Source organism: Medicago sativa, chromosome 1 (assembly GCF_051527215.1).
Source record: "Medicago sativa cultivar Bolivia chromosome 1, Bolivia_mono, whole genome shotgun sequence".
NCBI lineage: Eukaryota > Viridiplantae > Streptophyta > Magnoliopsida > Fabales > Fabaceae > Medicago > Medicago sativa.
The window spans coordinates 79,354,448-79,378,486 of record NC_140749.1 but is presented as its reverse complement, the minus strand read 5'-3'; the positions used below and the strand labels follow the sequence as shown (position 1 = coordinate 79,378,486).

The window sequence follows — 24,039 nt, the reverse complement described above, 5'->3', positions numbered from 1 at the left end:
CATTTATTTGATATAATATACTTCAATATTTGTTTGTTTCCATCTTTTTTTGGTTTAGTTATTTCCTTTAATTAAGGGTTATAATTAACACTATTATTTAATTTGTTTTCTTTTTTCCTTCTCATCCATCAAATGAGGTATTTTCATTCTTAATAATTAAATGGGACGTTTTAACCTTTAAGAAATCATTCTAATTTAAATTAAATGACATATTAATTACTCTTAAATTGTTTTATCATTATTATCCTTAATAAAAGGAAAAAAAGAATATTTGTGAACTATATAAAATTATTAAGTATACAAATATATGAAACTTCCGTGTTAATATAATTCATTTTGACTTGTTAATAATACCAAATACGTGAAACTTAGAAAGAAAAAAAAGAAAACAAAAAGAAAAAAGACACGACATTGAGACAAAAGATTGAAAAGAATACAATTTTTTTTATTGAAATTGTGCGTGGAATTGCTTGCAAATGGAGGTTATTTATAATACAGTGTAGATAGCAAAATTAACAATATTTTTAATAGTCCCTGAAAAAAATTATTTAATAGTAACTATCTAATTGACAAATCAAAGGAGAAAAAAAGTCATATATTGATTGTCAAATAAATGAGATGAAATGACACTTAAAGGATCATGTCCTATATTGTCAAAAAAATAAAAAATAAACCATGATTATTGATCAATGGTTGATTGAAGCTTTTGATACATTCTATTGAAGAAACTATGTTAAGTGAAAATCCGTGCAAATGGAGGTTATTTATAATACAGTGTAGATAGCAAAATTTACAATATTTTTAATAGTCCCTGAAAAAAAATTATTTAATAGTAACTATCTAATTGACAAATCAAAGGAGAAAAAAAGTCATATATTGATTGTCAAATAAATGAGATGAAATGACAATTAAAGGATCATGTCCTATATTGTCAAAAAAATAAAAAATAAACCATGATTATTCATCAATGGTTGATTGAAGCTTTTGATACATTCTATTGAAGAAACTATGTTAAGTGAAAATCCGTCATAGTAAAACATGATGAAGTTTAGATGTCTTCTTATAAGAAAAGATTTGTCCAAATTAGATGATGTGAACCAATTGTATGCAACCTTTAGGATGATGTTTAACATATCTGGACATGTCTGGAGATGTGTTTAAAAGCATCAATTATGATTCATCAAATAAGAGTTCATGTGTAATATATCATTTGTGTAAGACAAAAGTTCATAAAATAATTATAGATAAAGACTAAATCAATTTATTGAGATTAGTTTTTCGACATATCAATTCATTAAAAATATTCAATCAACCTAAGGTATCTAAACTCTAACATCTTGATTCTATATCAAATACAAAACATTGTCTTGACTAAAAATTATATTGTTGATGTTGAACGTCTTGAAGTCGTAGAATGTAGACACATGCTCTCCAATGGACCCTGAGAAAGTAGCATCAACAATTAACAATTAGATACAAATAAAAAAGAAAATCAACCCTATAATCTACAACCAAATGGTTAAACTTCTATGCTTTTAAAACACATAAAATACTTGTTATTACAAAATAAAAATTATGGGGGAAGAGACACATGAAAATAATGAAAAACAAATTGTCAATATATAGGGAAAAAATCAAGGCATGATCAATTTTGATTGGTTGATGAAAACTAAATTAGTCATGGTTCATCTTGATTGGCTAATAAAAAAATGAATGAGTCATAATTCAATTTGATTGGATGATAACAAAGTATTAAATGAGATGAAGAATGTGAAGATGCCACATGTACTCTTCAAAAAAAATTAAGGCAAATGTATATAATAAAGATTTCATGACCACACAAACTTTATTATGCCACTACACTGAATACATTTGGAAAGTCAAATCCACTTGTCTTTGTTACATTCCACTCTTGCCAAGAATTTCCATATATTACTTACATGTCGCTGATAAACCTTTCGTATTGTTCTAGTTTTTTTTTGGTATAATCCATCCTTGTAAAACCAAATTATAAGATGAAGAGTGTCCCTTTCTATAAACTCTATTAAGACTTTATCTCTTTTTAATATGTGGTTTGGATTTTTCCAAAACATGCATTAATAATATTTGTATGGTCAACCCAATTGGGTTGGCCTAGTGGTATTGACTTGGTACCTTGGAGTATGCTCCTCCTCAAGGTCTCAGGTTCGATTATCTCCGGTGCCAATTTAGATGGGCTAGTTTAGCTTATTTAAAAAAAGAAAATATTTGTATGGTCTAAATCGACAAATTTTATATTATATTAAAATTATATATTATGGTTAACTTATTATAAAATGTGAATAATGCAATAAAATCATAAGCCAAATGTTTGCAAACTGGCATATCCAAATTATCATGTCCAACCACTCAAATATCATATAGAAATAGTAATAAAAAGAAATCATATAGAAATAGAAATAACCATTATGGTAATAAAAGCTATACAATTAATTAACATATATGCACACTCTCAACAGCAGGTAGGAACCATAGGACAACCTTTCAAAGATGAGACCAGTGATCATGTTAAATCAACTAAGATCTCCTCAAAGAAAAAATAATGCTAAATATTTAAAACATAATAACATTCCTCATCATTAATACATTCTAACACAAATTCTATCATAGTGTATGTTGAAAGCTGCCATGAGATTGATGAAAATTTCTTTATGCATTCAGCAGAGAATATCCATTATCTACTACACTATTGCCAATCTCTAAGATACCTGTATTGAGCTCCTTCACATATCTCCACACATAATTCAGACCGACAAGAAGCTCGGTGATTATTGCTTCTGTTTTTTCTTGATTTGCAAAGTAAAGGGTTTGTACCAACAACACGTTTGTCCGCGAAACAAAGCTCAGCTGCTCGTAACTTCTCTCAGATTGCCATCTTAACATGTTGTGAGCAAGTGGAGCTAACCATTCTAATATTTTTGTCATTGCTTCGCTCCATTCTTCTGCTAGACTTGCGTCGTAAACAGCCGCAGCCATGGAATATGGCTTAAGCCTGGTCCTGAGAGAAGCTCTTACACGCCTCGGCAGCATGTTGTATAGATCATCCCTTGCATCGAGACCAATCAAGTGTGGAGAGGCTGATAGCTTCTCAATCACGACAATAACATTTGCGTAGTGCAGGGCTAAAGAAGCGGCACCAAGGGATTCAGATGGAGGCTTTAACTTGCAAAGAGAACTGAATGTCGGTTTAGTACAATGAGTTACATTTCCAGGAGTATGAAGGTCTAAATCAGCATCTTTGTGATTCTGAGTTTCCAAGGGAATATCATTAGGGTTTGAGTGACAGTCGATGACTGAGGAACTATCTGCGGCAATACAGCCTTTGAAAGGTCCTACTTGAGTTGCTCGACTATGTCTAGTGTTATTTTCCTTCCCACTCGTGGTTGTTGAGTGGCCATAATTAAACTTCCAAAACTTGCTGTTTTTACCTGTTACATTATCCGGGACAGGTTTTTTTGAACTTCTTCCGAGAGGTCCCGAGAAAAAATTGATGCCTCTATACTTTCCCGAAATCGGGCCTGACTTTGTCGAAGAGTCGCCAACCGAGTGAAGAATGCTAGTTTTATTTGCTCTAACATTTTGATCTGATTTAGCAGTAGAAGGACCAAGGGGTCCTGAAGCAAATCTGGTAACATTATTTTGGGATGGATGGACCGAAGATTGCAATAACTCTGAGACCGCCTGACTGCCTCGAATGTGATCAGAATTCGGAACACTACGATTCGTGGTTTTACCAACATTTATTACCTCTTCAATTCCAAAAACTTTGTTGATCCTACTGAGTATTGTAAATAAAGATCTTGCTAAAAAGAGAACAGTGTAATCATATGTCCTGTTCCACACAGAATTAGACTGTAAGTTCTTCACCTCCAGCTTCTTCCACGCAACCTGCTTCTGATACTCGATCAAATTCGGCCCGTCCGACTCACTGTAAACCTTCATTCTCTTCAGAGTTTGCTCAAGATCGGTGAGCATTTCCATCTCTTGGTACAAGCTTGCATTAATCGATACAAACTTTTCCATCCTTTTGACCTTTTTATCCATTTTCTTAAAAGACATTACCCACCCATACGAATCAAAACCACGGGTAATAAACATATCGAAGGCCTTCTCAAAATTCTTCAGTCTTGGGTCACTGCATTTCTTCGCAAGCCTAGCCACAGATTCGGCCACATGTGCCATACTCTCAAGCATCTCTTGACTGATTAAACGTACGATAAAATTCTCATCGTCTGAAACAAGCTTCTTGATACCGACCGAATTTGAAATCTCGTCTCGCAACTTGGCAACCTGTTTATCACTCAAAGACTGCCACACATTGACAAGCTTGGACATCGATTTCGCAGCTTCAAATGCTAACACTCCAATCACTGCTTTCTCAGAATTAGAATCATCCTTACGTTGAGTCTTCCATAGATTTCGAAACCATGATTCAGCTACCATCGCTTACCTAAGAATGGCAAAAAAAATGCTCTTTAAGACAAGTCCTTGGTAATAGCTCTGCAATACTCAGCAAATAACACAAAATATTTTAAAAAGGGAACTAAATATAGAGCTACAGATATATTTCAATTTCAACTCATGCCAAACTATCCCAAGCATTTTTTTATTTATTTAAAAGTTGAATATATCATCTTTTGTTTTGAAAATTTCATGATTCAAAGTACCAACAACTATTTGGGAATTAAAAAGCATCATTTTCAACCCACATGGGTTGGCCTGGTGGTGTTGGCTAAAGACCTTGAAGTATGCTCCTCTCAAGGTCTCGAGTTCGATTCCCCCAGTGCCAATTTCAGTGGGCTAGTCCATACAGAGCTTTGGTCTGACTTTAAACGAGACCTCCACATGTGGATGATGGAACTGGACCCCTCTAATTAGTCGATCCTTGAGCAGGACACCAAGTTTAAAAAAAAAAAAAAAACATACTTTTCCTCTTGCAAAATATGGCTGAAAATATTCAACTTAACTTGGGATTGGTCATAATTATGTAAAGTTACCACCAACCGTATTGCTAAACCAAAAAAAAAAAAAAAACATTACAGAATGAGTAGCTTTTCAATTAAAAAATAAGAAAAGATTAAATAAATAGGCCAGTAAAACCAAAAAACAAATTTGCTTCCTCAAAAAATTAGTAATTTCTTGCATCAACTTCTAATAATACACTACTACTAATTAAAAAAAAAAAAAAAAAAAGAATAACATGACATGGACAAAAATCTGAAGATTCTATTGAATCTTGTAGGAGGTGAGTGGCTCCACTTGACACCAATTCTGACTGTATTGATGTAAATCAGCAAAACCCAGATTCAAAAATTGAATTTTGGTTTGAAATTGTGAAGCATTTAATTAAAAAATCAAACACTAGAGACATTAAATGGTTCACATGGGTCATAATTAAGCAATTAAAGTGGGAGTAAGAAGCATAATAACAGAAACAAACAAAAGGAGAAGACCCAGAAACTCACCGAGACAAGACTTAGCAGATGAATCGTTGAGGTGAGAAGTAAACAGTGGAAAATGGGAAGTGTAGAGGAGAGAGAAAGAGAAAGGGAAGTGTGTATGGAAAATGAATGTGCGCGTGTGCGTGCGCTCAGTAAAATGAAAATAAAAGTGGAAATTGCTCAGAAACAGAGAGAGAGAGAGAAAGAGAAAGCGAGCGTGTGAAAATCAAAATAAAGAATTTCCATCTTCGTTTTTACTATTTTTTATTCCCTTGTTCACACATCACAGTATGTTTTTACAGTATTATTTGAAATGAAATTAATTAATAATACTAATGTGGTTTTACCTTTTTTTATTTGGTAAGAAATTTAATATTGTTGAATTTTTAAATACTAGATTCGAATTCATACATACATTTGGTTAAATTCGAGACATCTTATCATCTCGTACAAATGTTTTTTTATTGTATTTGGCGATGAAATTGATTCACTATAATCTAATTAATGGGGAACGAATAACTCAATTGGTTTAATATTAAGGGATTTAAGAGTTGAGAAGTTAAAGGTCTAAGTGTCATTAAACATACTAACATTTGTCATTAAAACTCTTAAAAAAAACATTTGTCATTAAAAAATATATTATATTTAATTTCTTTTTTTGGTTTTATCTTTTATTAATACTGCTTGAGATTTATAATTCTATGAAAGGAACCTAAAAAATGAATACATGGCATTAAGGTCTGTTGGAACACTAGTTAAAGTCTAGTGAAAAAAATTGGAAAGAAAGAAAACACTATGAGAAACTAGTGTGTGGGTATGTGACTTAAAAATGTCCCACATTGGAGAGTCACCCCAACTAGTAAGTGTTTATATAAGGGTGGGGTGACCTCCAAGGGTGTGCCCTTGGGGTACCCATTTTTGTGAACGGGTGAACGCTTACAAAATACATATATCACACGCGCGACGACGACGCCGCCGTCCGTCCGACCGGCCGGGCTTGGGCTTGGGTCGTGGGTTGGAAAATTGATATATATTTTTTTGTCACTTGAAAATGTTAAATTAATTAATTAATTTTTCATTATACGAAAGCGTTCGCGTAACAAATTGATGTGTTACATTTCGACCTGATCCAAACCAGTATCCAGAAACTTCCGGATATTTCCAATTAAGAAAACGCGTTGCTTTGCTTAAGGATTAAGCAAACTTAATCCCCAAGTCACGCGTAAAACGTGTTTGCTTAAGGATTAAGCAAACTTAATCCCCAAGTAATTCTCGCGAACTCTGCCTATAAAAGGTTTGCTTAATCCCCAAGTAATTCTCGCGAACTCTGCCTATAAAAGGAGAGCTCCCCCCACTCATTCTACACACCAAAATCTCACAGTTGATGCTTCCTGTGCGGTTTTCTCTCTTCTCCCTTTCGATTTTAAAAAATCGTTCTTCTTCTTCTACTCCTTTCTGTCCCGTCGGTTTCGAATAGAGCGGTTACGTACCGTATCGAGTGGCTTCGATCAAACGATTGAACCATACTTTGAGGTGTAATTCTCGAGCGACTATATACTGTGCAGTATATACTCGTAACAGTGATCTGGGCTGTTTTATCCTGGAGACGGCGTGGTTGATAGTCTACCTTGCACAAACTAGGGTAGTGCCGCGAAACGTCTTAAAGAAAGCGACCTGGTCGTGACTCACCCAGTAATTTCGTTCGGTATATTTTTAATCGAAAAACAACAATTTTAAGACGTTTCTAAAACCATGAGTACCAACAACGAAATTACTGTATCCGGAACAGCTGTCGATTTCAACAAACCGTTTAAGTTTCACGGTAGTAACTTCAAGCGTTGGCAAACAAAGATGATGTTTTTTCTAACTACTAAAAAGGTTGCCCACGTCTTGAAGAACAACGTACCTGTGATACCATCGATGTCGGTTCCTATGGAAACGACTAATAACGGTAAGTCAGCAGCGGCTACAGATGCTTCTGTATCTGCTACAAATGCTGAGTTGGAAAGGCTTAATGCCGAACATGCTGAAAAGGTGAAACAGGCCGAAAAGGATATACTCCTCTGGCAAGATGATGATTATCTGTGCAAGAATTACATTTTGAACTGTCTTGCGGATCATCTATATGATCTGCATCTGATTTATGAGACAGCTAAGGAAGTTTGGGATGCTCTTCAGAATAAATATAACACTGAAGAGGCTGGCTCAAAGAAATTTGCTGTGAGCCGGTACCTAAACTATAAGATGAACGACGAGAAATCTGTCGAAGAACAGTCTCATGAGCTTCAGAAAATTGCTCATGAGATTTGTGTTGAAGGGATTCAATTACCTGAACAGTTTCAGATTGCTGTGATAATTGATAAATTGCCCCCTGCTTGGAAGGAATTCAAGAATGCTCTTAGGCATAAGACTAAGGAGTTTTCTCTTGAAAGCCTGATTACTCGACTTCGTATTGAAGAAGAGGCAAGAAAACAAGAACTGAATGAAGAGGTGTTTGCTGTCTCGCACAGCAACACTAAAAAGAAATCTGTGGGTGCTGTTCTGAAGCCTGCTGGCAAACAATTCAAGAATCAGAACCGTCCTGCAAATAAGAATTCCAATCGGAATAAGAATGGGAACCCTCAAAAGGCCCCAAGAGCTCAACCATCAAAGAATGACCCTGCTCAACCGTTTAATTGCTACAATTGCGGACAACCAGGTCATATGGCACGAAAGTGTAGAAACCCATCCACTCGACCGGCTCAAGCTCAGGCTCACTTGACAACAAATGAGGAGCAGCCGTATACTGCAATGATAACTGAAATCAACATGGTGGGTGGATCTGATGGTTGGTGGATAGACACTGGTGCCTCTCGCCATGTCTGTTATGAACGTGCTATGTTCAAGACATACACTGCTGCTGAAGATCAGAAGGTGCTGTTGGGAGATTCTCACACCACTGAAGTTGCTGGAACCGGAGATGTGGAGCTGAAATTCACCTCCGGGAAGACTCTCATATTGAAGGATGTGCTGCACACTCCTAGAATTAGGAAGAATTTAGTTTCTGGCTTTTTACTGAATAAGGCTGGTTTTGAACAAATCATAGCATGTGATATGTACTCTATTACTAAGGATATGGTTTTTGTTGGGAAAGGGTATGCTACTGATGGTATGTTTAAGTTGAATCTTATTAATAAAATTTCTCCTTCTGCTTATATGTTGTGTGATTTTAATATTTGGCATGCACGACTCTGTCACGTTAATAAACGAATCATTTCTAATATGAGCAATCTCGGTTTAATTCCTAAGTTATCTTTGAATGAATTTGAAAAATGTCAATTTTGTAGTCAAGCAAAAATAACAAAAGGATCTCATAAATCTGTAACAAGAGAAACCGAACCATTTGAATTAGTACATTCTGATATATGCGAACTTGATGGTAACTTGACTAGAAACGGGCAAAGATACTTTATAACTTTTATCGATGATTGCTCTGATTACACTTATGTGTATTTAATGAAAAACAAAAGTGATGCGCTTGATATGTTTAAAATTTTTGTCAAAGAAATTGAAACTCAATTCAATAAAAGAATCAAGCGCTATCGTAGTGACAGAGGCACTGAATATTTATCACACACATCCAATGAGTATTATAAAGAGCACGGAATCATTCATGAAACAACTGCACCTTACTCTCCTGAGATGAACGGTAAAGCGGAAAGAAAAAATAGAACCTTTACCGAATTAGTAGTTGCCATCATGCTTAATTCTGGTGCAGCGCCTCATTGGTGGGGGGAAATTCTATTAACTGTTAGCTACGTGCTAAATAGAGTACCTAAAACTAAGAACAAAATTTCTCCTTATGAAATTTTAAAGAAAAGACAACCAAATTTGTCTTACATTCGAACATGGGGCTGTCTAGCCTATGTAAGGATTCCTAATCCCAAGAGAGTCAAACTAGCAAGTAGAGCCTATGAATGTGTATTCATTGGGTATGCCTTGAACAGTAAAGCATATAGGTTTTATGACCTAAAGGCTAAGGTGATCATAGAATCAAATGATGCCGATTTCTATGAAACGAAATTTCCCTTTCTATCAAGAGATAGTGGGGGTAATAGTGGGGGCGCAAATATGAACACTACACCTGATCACACTCCGGTGATTAAGGATAGTGATAAGAACATCATAACTGATGTAACAGAACTTCGAAGAAGTAAGAGAGCAAGAACTGCTAAAGAGTATGGACCTGAATATGTGGTCAATACATTAGAAGAGGATCCATCAAATCTTAAGGAAGCTCTGTCTTCCTTGGATGCTGACCTATGGCAAGAAGCCATAAATGATGAGATGGATTCTCTACAGTCTAATGAAACTTGGCACTTGACTGAACTGCCTCCAGGCTGCAAACCAATAGGTTGTAAATGGATTTTGAAAAAGAAACTGAAACCTGATGGAACTGTTGATAAATACAAGGCACGCCTTGTAGCCAAAGGTTTCAGACAAAGAGAAAATATAGATTTTTTCGATACCTACTCACCAGTTACTCGAATCACATCCATAAGGGTACTAATTTCTTTGGCTGCTGTTTATAACTTGATAGTACACCAAATGGATGTGAAAACTGCCTTCTTGAATGGTGAGTTGGAAGAAGAAATCTATATGGAACAACCTGAAGGTTTTGTAGTCCATGGACAGGAAAGCAAAGTCTGTAAGTTAGACAAATCTCTGTATGGTCTAAAACAAGCCCCTAAGCAATGGCATGAAAAGTTTGACAACTTAATGATTACGAATGAGTTCAAAGTGAATGAAAGTGACAAATGTATCTACTACAAGTATGATAAAAACATTTGCACTATCATATGTCTATATGTAGACGATCTACTCATATTTGGGTCAAACATTCCTGCCATAAATTCTGTGAAATCACTGTTGAGTAACAACTTTGATATGAAGGACCTAGGAGAAGCTGATGTAATTCTTGGCATCAAGATTACTAGATCAGATAAAGGAATTTCCTTGGATCAGTCTCATTATGTTGAGAAGATATTAAGGAAATACAACTACATTGATTGTAAACCTGCAAGCACACCTTATGATCCAAGTGTAAAACTTTTTAAGAACACTGGAGATGGTGTTAGACAAACTGAATATGCGAGCATCATTGGCAGTCTCAGATATGCCACTGATTGTACTAGACCCGACATTGCCTATGTCGTGGGACTCTTATGCAGATTTACAAGTAGGCCAAGCAAGGAGCATTGGCATGCTATTGAGAGAGTCATGAGATACCTGAAAGGGACTATGACATTAGGACTGCATTATCAAAAATATCCTGCTGTACTTGAAGGGTATAGTGATGCAGATTGGAACACCTTGTCGGATGATTCCAAAGCGACCAGCGGCTATATATTTAGCATAGCTGGAGGAGCTGTTTCTTGGAAGTCTAAGAAACAAACTATCCTGGCTCAGTCCACAATGGAATCTGAGATGATAGCACTAGCTACTGCTAGTGAAGAAGCAAGTTGGCTAAGATCCTTGCTAGCTGAAATCCCTTTATGGGAGAAACCGTTACCAGCTGTGTTAATTCATTGTGATAGTACCGCGGCTATTGCAAAGATTAAGAATCGTTATTACAATGGTAAGAGACGACAGATAAGGCGAAAACACAGCACGATTAGAGAGTGTGTCTCTAATGGAGCGGTTAGAGTTGATTTTGTACGTACGAATGAAAACTTAGCTGATCCTTTGACGAAAGGACTTAATAGAGAGAAAGTCCGAGAAACATCCAGTAGGATGGGACTAATGTCTATAGCCCACTAAATGATGGTAACCCGACCTATATGACTGGAGATCCCAAGATTTAGGTTCAATGGGTAAAAACAAGTCATGAAGTGGTAGAACATGCTATGAGAGAAAGAATATAGAAAGCATGATCCTGCAGCGAAAGAAGGATGAGGTAATAGTAACTCTTAATGAGATCTATACTCTATGTTGAGTGGGGTACACAGCTACAGGAGTACCCTTGATAGACTCACCTATACGAATGTGGAACTTAGGCCGGTCCTATGGAATTTTGAGGCAGAATTTCTAGAGCATTCGTTAAAACCGGGATACACGTGCAGGGCCTTAAAACGCACGGGCTTTTAGAATACACCTATGAAAAGGTTTGTGTGTGGATTCTATGTCTGAGATAGAGTTCAATGCTGTAAGCAACTCTTGTTAAATCAGAATACCTTCCACTATGCAAAGGTTCAAGTTGTTAACAACACCTTTGTATATTAGCAAATCTTATGGAAACGTTTTACATTATTTCTCGAAACCATTTTGAAGTCAAGTGGGGGATTGTTGGAACACTAGTTAAAGTCTAGTGAAAAAAATTGGAAAGAAAGAAAACACTATGAGAAACTAGTGTGTGGGTATGTGACTTAAAAATGTCCCACATTGGAGAGTCACCCCAACTAGTAAGTGTTTATATAAGGGTGGGGTGACCTCCAAGGGTGTGCCCTTGGGGTACCCATTTTTGTGAACGCTTACAAAATACATATATCACACGCGCGACGACGACGCCGCCGTCCGTCCGACCGGCCGGGCCGGGCTCACTACAAAAAAACGTGTTAATTCTGGCGGTTTTTTACCGGCGGTCCCTGTTAACCGCCACTATATCCAGTGTATTGCGGCAGTTTTTATGGCCGCCGCTTTTTACAGTACATTACGGCGGTTTCGACTGCCGGTATTAACAAATATTATGGCACACTTAACCTTGTTTATTATGGCATTTTAGACCGCCAGTATTAACGTTTTTAATTTTTTCAACCCCACAACATTTGGCGCACTAACTTCCCTCTTTTTTTTTCCCTAAAATTTTAGAAAATCCCTCCAACTTGTTTTTTATGTTTTGAGTGAAAAATCCCTCCATCTTTTCTTTTCCCCTTTTTTTCTTAACACATAATATTTTATTTTATAACAAAAACTTCAGTCTTTTTCCTTCAAGCCCTCTCTCTCATCGTCTCATCTTCTCCCATCGAAATTGTTACTCTCACCGCTTTCCCTTCCGTCACTCTCTCCGGCCACCGCTTTCCCTTCCGTCACTCTCTCCGTCTCACTTGCTTCTCAGGTCCTCTCTCTCACTCGATCTATTCAAATTTCAACCTAGGTCTTCACATTTAGTCTCAAAGTCGCAATTCCTCCCAAATTTTTGTTGGTTTATTTAGGGTTTGATGATTCTAATTTGTTAAATTTGTTAAATTTCGCACCAATCTTTTGTTTACGTTTTGTCTTGATTTTTTTCACGGGTCTGTCAATTGTTTTGTTCTCAAGTTTGTTTGTATGGGGTGAAGATAACCATTGTAAGCTTCAATCCATCTAAATCCATCGAAAGCCTCCATTCAGGTTCTTGAATAATCTGTGTTCTTTTATATTTTTATTAGTGATTTATTTTCTCTTTTTTGGGTTTTTTTTGGGATATTGAGAAAGAATAGAAATTCATACTGATCTAGGTATTTTTTTTTTCTTTATTCAGATCTGAAACTGATGGTTGATACTGATACTTATCAGGTATTTATTTTTTTATTTTTTGTCTTTTTAAACTCATCTAGCTTGTGCTGAGAGTGTAAAAGTGTAATAAAAGTGAGATCTGTGGTTGCTATGTTAAAATTGATGTGTGAGTGATAGTGTATTATATAGAGTATTGGGGTTTATTAAAAGTATAACTTTTGTAGAGTTTTTTTCCTTCTTATATTCATTGTTTGTACTGTCTGTGGATTGCATTTGTGTAAAGGCATAGTAATGGTTTGATTCTGATTTGGCGTAACTTTGTTGCGGTGAAATTTGATTTGACTCTGATTTCAGTTGCTTGTTTTTTGTTGACTTTTAGGTCTGAGAGTTCAGAGATAAAGTTCAAGAAGGAAAGTCCTAGCAATAAATTCATCTCTGGTGAGTTTTGATATCTTGTGTTACTATTCTTGATTATGTTTATGAAACTTGAATGTTGTTTCAAGATTTCTTATGCAATTTTCTTCGAATTTCAATTAGGTTGGCTAAGGCGGTGGAAAAGAATAGAAAACGATGTATGATGTTGTGAGTAATTTGTGTCTGTTTCATTCGTCTCTTTCACCAAAGAACTAAACCGTGTTTTGAATTTAATAGATTTGTGATTATGTGTTTTTTTAGGACTAGGCTCCTTTCGTTGGAAGTTGAAAGAGGAGTATGACAGGATGAGCTCTTGAAGATTCTCGTCTTTAGTATATGAACGTTGTGGCTTGACTTCAAAGTGTTCTCGCCGTAATCCCTAACTCAGGTACAATTTTGAACCCTAGGCTTTATTGTGTTTCATTTCAGCAATTGTTCTTTTTGTTAATGATTTTTTGCTGGATGTTGGATTATATGAACCCTTGAATTTTAGGCAGAGGCAAATGAATGAGAGTAAATAAACATATTCAACTACGATTGGCCTCCCCTATATGCTAAATCTCATGATTTGATACACATTAGATGGAAAATTTAGTGGTAAAGTTGCAAGTTTTTTGATTTTAATATAAGGTAATATTGGTAAGAGTTGCAAGTCCTGTGACAGTGTGATTAATTTGCAGTTCTTACATTGTGATTTGTTAATCTTCTAGTTGGTAAAATTATGAGTTTTCTCTTAATTAATTTTTTAACATTCTGTCTTTGAATGATCTTTAATCAACTTGATCGATCCATGGGTGATGAGTCTGTTTTGTTCGACCCTCTTGTGTGAGTTCTGCTGTTTTTAGTCTATTTCTCTCTGGTGTGTTAGTTATTGGGTGCTGTTTGTGTTTCGGCCTAGTTATCTTCCTTTATATGATGTGCCTATGTTACTTCTGTTACTCTATAAGCTGTTTTTATTCATCAGCTGGGATTTTTGTTGTGAGTTGATTGGTTTTTTATGTTTCAGCTGTCATGATTAGCTAAAATAGCTGTTGTGTTTCTGTCCAGTTTAACATAACTATATCAAATAATTAGGTACCATATTTGTTTACTTTGATTTGGTTTTATAAATTCATGTATTTGATTTGATGACGGAGAATAGTTTCAGCAGAACATTTTTGCCTCATGGTAACACATTTGGAATGGTACTAAATGCAAGAAGGTAAGAACAATGGGAGGATATCAAACAAGAGCTGGTGTCTTGAACAGAATTCTCACTTTTTGGCTTGAGGGAATAGGAACATACTTGGAAGTTCAACTATACTGCAACTGCACTATACAATGTATATTTAGTTGTAGAGTTTCTTATCATTTTAATATGTTGTCCACATCTCTATATGTTTGTTATCATTTTTTATTAATATAGTACATTTTTAATATTTGTTGGCCATAAAATGTCTTCAATTTATCTACTGCATAAATTGTTTTTTTTTTTAAATTAAGTGGTAATTGTGGCGGCTGAAACTGCCGCAATTCGCATATATTTTTTAAAAAAACGCGACGATTCTGGCAGGTGAAACTGCCACAATTTGCATAATTTTTTAACAAAAAAGTGACAATTCTGGCAGTCAAAACTGCCGTTAATTACAAAAATAGAGCCGCCATTATAAACATTGTATATTACGGCGGACAACGGGAAACTGCCATTTTACTCCTAGTGGCAGGAAAAATTTCGGCAGTTTTTAGGACCGCCAGTTAAGTGCATAGTGGCGGCTAAAACTGCCGCAATATGCAAAATTTAGCCGCCGCTATTCTCGCGTTTTTTTGTAGTGGCTTGGGCTTGGGTCGTGGGTCGTGGGTTGGAAAATTGATATATATTTTTTTGTCACTTGAAAATGTTAAATTAATTAATTAATTTTTCATTATACGAAAGCGTTCGCGTAACAAATTGATGTGTTACATTTCGACCTGATCCAAACCAGTATCCAGAAACTTCCGGATATTTCCAATTAAGAAAACGCGTTGCTTTGCTTAAGGATTAAGCAAACTTAATCCCCAAGTCACGCGTAAAACGTGTTTGCTTAAGGATTAAGCAAACTTAATCCCCAAGTAATTCTCGCGAACTCTGCCTATAAAAGGAGAGCTCCCCCCACTCATTCTACACACCAAAATCTCACAGTTGATGCTTCCTGTGCGGTTTTCTCTCTTCTCTCTTTCGATTTTAAAAAATCGTTCTTCTTCTTCTACTCCTTTCTGTCCCGTCGGTTTCGAATAGAGCGGTTACGTACCGTATCGAGTGGCTTCGATCAAACGATTGAACCATACTTTGAGGTGTAATTCTCGAGCGACTATATACTGTGCAGTATATACTCGTAACAGTGATCTGGGCTGTTTTATCCTGGAGACGGCGTGGTTGATAGTCTACCTTGCACAAACTAGGGTAGTGCCGCGAAACGTCTTAAAGAAAGCGACCTGGTCGTGACTCACCCAGTAATTTCGTTCGGTATATTTTTAATCGAAAAACAACAAGGTCTTTATGTCGATATTAGTTATAGTCAGTCAATGGATAATAGTCTAAGTCAATATGAAATTAGAAAAATACTTATGGACATTTATTTTAATTGAAAAAAATCAAATATAAAACACCTTGCCATATCACCAGGTCAGTATATAAAATACGTGAGTTGTGATGAACCTAGAGCACTAGATGGATGTTTGAGGATGTTTAAACATACGGAGTGCAATTTTATGGTAATATCAACGTTCACTTTGACTCTTTTTTAACTTTATTTTTTTTTAACATGTAAAATTCATATGTGTCTCACTATTTTTATATGGAATCCATTATAAAAAAATAAAATGGGAATATGCATTGTATTCAATAAGAGAGAGTGATTGAGATAGTGTTAGAATGAGTCTTGCTTACATTTCTTATAAAAGATAGGAAGAGGTGGATCCATCAAAGACTTGTTAATTGAAAGGAGAACAAGGCATAGAAATGATGACTGAGAGTAAAATTTTACAATTGGTCGAACATTATCAACATTTCTAAACGTAAACCACTATTACTTGAATTAAATTATAAAAAAAATAACAAAAAAATTGTTATCTTTTTCGATAGTTTAAGCATATTAGTCTACTTTAATTTTTTGTATATTTTTTCTTAAAAAGTCAAACTGGCTCACTTTAATTGATTTTTTATGTGTGTATTTAAATGTATTATTATAAACTAAAATTAAAATACGATATCATAATATAGTCAAATTCTCTAAAAGGTCATGATAAATATCAAAATGGAGTTTACTTTCATTGGTCTATTAATTAATTAATTAATTAATCTATTCAAGTTTAAATATGTTTATATGAAATAACCATTTAAATATGATTATCTTTTAAAATAGGTTAACATGTCATATTAGATTTCGAAAGACCAAAATAAAACAAAATATAAGTTTATGATAGGATACACTATATATCAGATTTATACCTTAATTTTTTTTATAAGTCATTCAGGTCTTACGAAGCCTAATACAGTCTACTCTATTTTCAACCTGAACCGGAACCATTGAGAAATTGAGCGATAAAAAGATAAATAATTTAATTTCACTCTTAGTAAAACATGTAACAATATATATGTTACTCCTTCCGTTTTATAATGAGTGTTGTTTAAGATTTTAACACACATATTAAGAAATGGAATGAAATAATCATTAGATATAACACTTTTACTAAACTGCTCTTACTTTATAAGAAAAAGACAAACTTAAAGTTAGATAGAAAATTGTGTGAGAGAAAAGTTGGAGTATTTATTGAAGGTGGAGTTGGAAGAAAAAAATTAAAGTTGTATTGAAAATGTAACGTGACATTCATTTTAAAACAATTTTTTTTAGCTAAAGTGACACTCATTATGAAATGGATGGAGTAATATTTATCGTTTTAGAAAAAAGTGTTTATTGATTCAATTAAAAGACACGTTATGTAGTTTTTGTTTTTCTCTTTAGAAGGATAAATGCGAGAGGAAAAAATTCAATACGCTGTACACAAAAAAAAAAAAATATTTAATTGAAATTTTTTCCAAAAACATTAGTTGAAAAGTTCTGTTCAATATTATCGACAGGTTGACGCATAAGATAAAGTGTTGAAAAGTTAAAACACGGTTGCGCAATTCAATTGCAATTGCAATTGGTGCTTACTGAATCATTTATTTTTAGTGGCAACCACACGGCATTGTATCCTTTTACTAATATAGCCTCATCAAGACTTTACAAATCGAATTGCATCCTTGTATCTGAACGTAATTTACTGCATGGGGTAGAGAGAGGCGGCTACCTAGCTCAAACTAAGGACCACCGTGCGGTTTTCGTTTTCGCCGGTAGAGATGTCACATGGATGGGGAAGGGATCCTGTCAGGGAGACACCCGATGGCTACCAGTGTCGATTGCCATTCCGCTTCTATAAACTAGATATATACTACAGATGTGACCATGATTCTATCTTGGTGAGAGTAACGTGACTTGAAGCTGCACGGAGACTGGGGGGGGGGGGGGGGGGGGTGGGTTAGGCTTTGGTGGGTTATTGATGTCGGAGATTATCTCTTACTAGACGGAATTAAAAATCACTTGTCGAGTTGGAAGAGTCGTCATTTATCTGCGGGGGGTCATTTGATACTTTTTGAAATAGGTATTGTGTTTGCTACTGCTTTATTTCCTCTTCTTCTTCAAGACTCACACATATATCACCTCTTTTATCGAATCTTTATTTAAATGTTTCTTTTAGGGTGGGAGTGAGGAAATGAGGAAACTTCCATGGATTGGATGAGATGCAATTTGCTTAGAAAATAAGAACAGAGGTTTGGGGGGTTAGAAGAATTAGGAAATTTAATTTGGCTTTGTTAGAAAAGTGGTGTTGGATGATGCATGTGGAGAAGGATAGTTTGTGGTTCAAGGTTTTTGTAACAATATATTGTTTGGAGGGAGGAAGGGTGAGAGAGGGTAGTTGTGCATGATCAGTGTTGTGGAATCAGTTGCAAGTAATGAGGCGGAGGATGGTTTTAGAGGTGGGTAGGTGGTTTGCCAATACTTTGGTTCGGGTTGTGGGTGATGGGGTGAATTCTTGGTTTTGGACACAGATGGATGATTAGAGGGAGGGACACATTGTGATAGATATATGAGGTTGTCTGATTTGGTAGATAATAAGGATGTAACAGTCGCTGATATGGCTGCTTTAGATTGGAGCTTAGGTGGGGCAAGGTTGGAAGTGGCGGCGATGGTTGTTTGATTGGGAGGAGGAGTTATGAATGGAGTGCACTGAATTATTATCTAACATTGTTTTGCAGGATGATGTGAATGATTATTTGGAGCAGCAGTTATCACCGATAAAGGCTCTATTGTCATATGTGTGTATCAATCCTTGAAGGTGACATACCATGATTATTGTAATTACTTTCAAAATATTATCTAGAATAAAATGCTACCATTGAAAGTATTTATTTACGCTTGGCGTCTATTCAGGAATCGCATTCCAACTAAGGACAATTTGGTTCAGCGTGGTATAATTCAATCGAACTTGAATGCTTGTGTTACTGGGTGTGGGCATGCTGAATCTATAGATCATTTATTTTTTGGGTGTCATATTTTTGGCAGCTTATCGAGCTTAGTTAGGCAATGGATGAGTATTCTTTATGCGACTCCCTTCCATTTCTCTTATCATGTTTTGTATTTTTCTTCTTTGTGTGGATATTCTAAGAACATAAGGTTTTTGATGCATATTGTATGGTTAGCTACAATTTAGGTTATTTAACACGAGAGAAATGCACGTTGTTTTTCGACAAAAGGATGAAACTAAGGCCACCATGTTGGTGGGTTATTGATGGGTTATTGATGTCGGAGATTATCTCTTACTAGACGGAATTAAAAATCACTTGTCGAGTTGGAAGAGTCGTCATTTATCTGCGGGGGGTCATTTGATACTTTTTGAAATAGGTATTGTGTTTGCTACTGCTTTATTTCCTCTTCTTCTTCAAGACTCACACATATATCACCTCTTTTATCGAATCTTTATTTAAATGTTTCTTTTAGGGTGGGAGTGAGGAAATGAGGAAACTTCCATGGATTGGATGAGATGCAATTTGCTTAGAAAATAAGAACAGAGGTTTGGGGGGTTAGAAGAATTAGGAAATTTAATTTGGCTTTGTTAGAAAAGTGGTGTTGGATGATGCATGTGGAGAAGGATAGTTTGTGGTTCAAGGTTTTTGTAACAATATATTGTTTGGAGGGAGGAAGGGTGAGAGAGGGTAGTTGTGCATGATCAGTGTTGTGGAATCAGTTGCAAGTAATGAGGCGGAGGATGGTTTTAGAGGTGGGTAGGTGGTTTGCCAATACTTTGGTTCGGGTTGTGGGTGATGGGGTGAATTCTTGGTTTTGGACACAGATGGATGATTAGAGGGAGGGACACATTGTGATAGATATATGAGGTTGTCTGATTTGGTAGATAATAAGGATGTAACAGTCGCTGATATGGCTGCTTTAGATTGGAGCTTAGGTGGGGCAAGGTTAGAAGTGGCGGCGATGGTTGTTTGATTGGGAGGAGGAGTTATGAATGGAGTGCACTGAATTATTATCTAACATTGTTTTGCAGGATGATGTGAATGATTATTTGGAGCAGCAGTTATCACCGATAAAGGCTCTATTGTCATATGTGTGTATCAATCCTTGAAGGTGACATACCATGATTATTGTAATTACTTTCAAAATATTATCTAGAATAAAATGCTACCATTGAAAGTATTTATTTACGCTTGGCGTCTATTCAGGAATCGCATTCCAACTAAGGACAATTTGGTTCAGCGTGGTATAATTCAATCGAACTTGAATGCTTGTGTTACTGGGTGTGGGCATGCTGAATCTATAGATCATTTATTTTTTGGGTGTCATATTTTTGGCAGCTTATCGAGCTTAGTTAGGCAATGGATGAGTATTCTTTATGCGACTCCTTTCCATTTCTCTTATCATGTTTTGTATTTTTCTTCTTTGTGTGGATATTCTAAGAACATAAGGTTTTTGATGCATATTGTATGGTTAGCTACAATTTAGGTTATTTAACACGAGAGAAATGCACGTTGTTTTTCGACAAAAGGATGAAACTAAGGCCACCATGTTGGATCGAGTTAAGGTGCTACTTTTTGGTGGCTAAAGGCAAACAATCCTACTTTTATTATTGATATTCATCGGTGGTGGATTAATCCTATTTTTCACATGGGGTAATATCATGTGTTACCTTTTCGGCGCTTTGTTTTTATGTGTTGTAATATTGTTGATTCTTGGTGTTCTCTTTGTGCGCGTCTTGTGATGAGGAGAACCGCTTGATTGTTATATATATTCATTTGGCTTGTTCACAAAAAAAATGGGTAAAAATTAAATCAACTTATGAAATGTTATAAATATAAGTAAATAGAGACAGAAGTAGAGAGAAGGAGAAGAAGAGAGAATAAGGAGAAGTATTCTTATTCACTGATGTGTTTATGAATGTTACAATGAGCTCTATTTATAGGGAAATATAGTAGCATATGAACTAAGCCCAATAACCTAGTGGAATGGCCCATTAACCAATTTGCTATTTGGACATCCACTATTAATATTTATAACACTCCCCCTTGGATGTCCATTGAGGATATGCCTCATTAAAACCTTACTAAAATAAAAACCCAGTGGGAAAAAATTTAGTCAAGGAAAAAGAGTACAATATCCTTTTGAGTGTGAGCTGCCTCATTAAAAACCTTACCAGGAAAACCCAATGGGATAAAGCCTAGGTGAAGGGAAAAAGAGTGCAGAACACATTTATTTCTCCCCCTCATGAAGACAAATATCTCTTAGACGACAAAGACCAATTTTTAGTACAAGTTTCTCAAAAACTTTACATGGGAGTGACTTTGTAAAAACATCTGCAAGATTATCACACGACCGAATTTGTTGAATGCTGATATCACCATTCTTCTGAAGATCATGAGTGAAAAAGAATTTTGGAGAAATATGTTTTGTTCGGTCTCCTTTAATGTATCCTTCTTTCAACTGAGCGATGCATGCCGTGTTATCTTCGTAAATAATTGTTGCATCCATTTTTCCGGAGGATAAACCACAATTCTTTTGTATGTGCTCAATCATGGATCGTAACCAAACACATTCTCTACTTGCCTCATGTAATGCTAAAAGTTCCGCATGATTTGATGATGTTGCTGTTATTGTCTGTTTCACAGATCTCCATGAAATTGCTGTATCTCCACTTGTAAACAAATAACCTGTTTGTGATCTACCATGATGAGGATCTGACAAATAACCTGCATCTGCATAACCAATTAATTCTAGTTTGGGTACTTTAGGATAAAACAAACCCATATCCATTGTACCTCGAAGATAACGAAATACATGCTTGACCCCATTCCAATGTCTTTGTGTAGGTGAAGAACTGTATCTTGATAATAGGTTGACAGAAAATGATATATCTGGACGCGTATAATTAGCAAGGTACATTAGTGCTCCTATTGCACTAAGATATGGTACTTCAGGACCAAGTAGTTCTTCACCATCTTCTCGAGGTCTAAAAGGATCTTTCTCCACATCTAGTGATCTAACAACCATTGGAGTCGGCAATGGATGAGATTTGTCCATGTAGAAACGTTTTAACACTTTTGCTATGTAAGTTTCTTGATGCACAAAAATTCCATCATTTAAATGTTCGATTTGTAATCCGAGACAAAACTTTGTCTTTCCCAAGTCTTTCATTTCAAATTCTTTCTTCAGGCAATCTATGGCTTTTGGAAGCTCTTCGGGAGTCCCAATAATGTTTATGTCATCAACATAGACAACAATTATAGCAAATTCATTTTCAGATCTTTTCATAAAAATACATGGACAAACAGAGTCATTTTTGTATCCCTCCTTTAGCAAATATTCACTGAGGCGATTATACCACATGCGTCCAGATTGTTTTAGCCCATAGAGAGACTTATTTAATTTTATGGAGTAGTCTTCCCTAGATCCTGAACTATTTGCATCAGGCAAGTTAAATCCTTCAGGGATCTTCATGTAGATGTCACTATCAAGTGAGCCATACAAGTAGGCAGTGACCACATCCATCATGTGCAAATTTAGCCCTTCATGAGCTATAAGACTAATTAAATATCTAAAAGTAGTTGCATCAACTACAGGTGAATATGTCTCATTAAAGTCAATCCCAGGTCTTTGCGAAAATCCTTGAGCAACGAGTCTTGCTTTATATCTTGCAATTTCACCATTCTCGTTACGTTTTCGCACAAACACCCATTTATACCCAACTGGTTTCACACCTTTAGGTGTTCGGACGACAGGTCCAAAGACTTTTCTCTTGTTGAGCGAGTTTAATTCTGCTTCAATTGCATCTTTCCATTTTGGCCAATTCTCGCTTTGTCTACAATCTTTAATAGACCTAGGTTCATGATCCTCGTTATCATTCATCATATTTAGCGCTATATTATATGCAAAAATATCGTCAACGTTGACTTCATGTCGGTTCCATTGTATTCCATTAGTGACATAATTTATTGAGATCTCTTGATTTTCATGTATTTCAGGTACCTGATCAGCTTCTTCTGGAACTGAAATATTGATTATGTCAGAAGGTTCTTTTAAAGTTTCTATATCCTCATTTGGACCATCTTTTCTTTTAGCTCCTTTTCTTGCTCGAGGATTTTTATCTTTGGAACCGACTGGTCTACCACGCTTCATGCGTGGTTGAGACTTGTTTGCAATATGAGATAGTCCAACAGGAACATCCATTTTTATTGGAGCATTAGCAGCTGGTATGTATGATTTAGTCACACCTTTTGGATCAGTGAATGCATTTGGCAATTGGTTTCCTAAGCTTTGCAAATGAATTATCTTTTGAACTTCTAGTTCACATTGTTTAGTTCGAGGATCAAGATGAGACAATGAAAGTTCATTCCAACTGATCTCCTTTTTCAGCTGCATTTTCTCTCCCCCTAATGTTGGGAAATTTGATTCATCAAAGTGACAATCAGCAAATCTAGCTGTAAATAAATCTCCTGTTGTGGGCTTGAGATACTTTATAATTGATGGAGATTCATATCCAACGTATATTCCCAACCTTCTTTGAGGACCCATCTTAGTGCGTTGTGGTGGAGAAATTGGAACATACACCGCACATCCAAAAATTCGTAGATGGGAAATATTAGGTTCTTGACCAAAAACCAATTTCAAAGGGGAAGAGTCATGATAACTGGTTGGCCTAATGCGAATCAATGTTGCAGCATGCAGAATTGCATGTCCCCAAGTGGAAATTGGGAGTTTACATCTCATCAGAAGTGGTCTTGCAATTAACTTTAAGCGCTTAATAAATGATTCTGCAAGTCCATTTTGTGTATGACATGTGCTACAGGATGTTCAATGTCAATTCCAATGGACATGCAATACTCATTGAATGCTTGAGATGAAAACTCTGAAGCATTATCAAGACGTATTTTCTTTACAGGATAATCAGGGAAGTGAGCTCTTATTCGAATTAATTGAGCTAGCAATCTCGCAAACGCCTGGTTGCGTGTTGACAATAAACAAACATGTGACCATTTAGTTGATGCATCGATTAAAACCATAAAATATCTAAATGGTCTACACGGTGGGTGTATTGGCCCACAAATATCACC

The 24,039-nt window shown here is 35.7% G+C and overlaps 1 protein-coding gene and 1 long non-coding RNA gene across 7 annotated transcripts; one reads left to right on the top strand and one right to left on the bottom strand.

Moving 5' to 3' along the window:
* Positions 1–2,427: 2,427 nt before the first annotated feature.
* On the bottom strand, positions 2,428–5,617 carry LOC146957867 (uncharacterized). Of its 2 annotated transcripts, none has more exons than XM_085739541.1 (2): positions 5,505–5,617; positions 2,428–4,539 (listed from the first exon to the last, which is right to left on the bottom strand). In XM_085739541.1, exon 2 carries the CDS (start codon positions 4,480–4,482, stop codon positions 2,689–2,691), a length of 1,794 nt encoding a protein of 597 aa, XP_085595667.1. In that variant the 5' UTR covers positions 4,483–4,539; positions 5,505–5,617; the 3' UTR covers positions 2,428–2,688. The 2 variants fall into 2 exon arrangements, with proteins under 2 accessions (XP_085595667.1, XP_085595665.1); XM_085739539.1 differs by having other exon boundaries at positions 2,428–4,489.
* Positions 5,618–12,061: 6,444 nt separating this feature from the next.
* LOC146957866 (uncharacterized) lies at positions 12,062–14,783 on the top strand. Of its 5 annotated transcripts, XR_015024461.1 has the most exons (7): positions 12,062–12,848; positions 12,979–13,013; positions 13,333–13,391; positions 13,491–13,535; positions 13,629–13,755; positions 14,374–14,441; positions 14,518–14,783. It is a non-coding gene; the product is annotated as an uncharacterized LOC146957866 (long non-coding RNA). The 5 variants fall into 5 exon arrangements; XR_015024466.1 differs by lacking the exon at positions 14,374–14,441 and having other exon boundaries at positions 13,491–13,525; XR_015024443.1 differs by lacking the exon at positions 14,374–14,441.
* The last annotated feature ends 9,256 nt before the right edge of the window (positions 14,784–24,039 follow it).

Bases quoted from the DNA above. Each gene is read 5' to 3' on its own strand.
- LOC146957867 (XM_085739541.1), bottom strand. From the start codon at position 4,482: ATGGTAGCTGAATCATGGTTTCGAAATCTATGGAAGACTCAACGTAAG.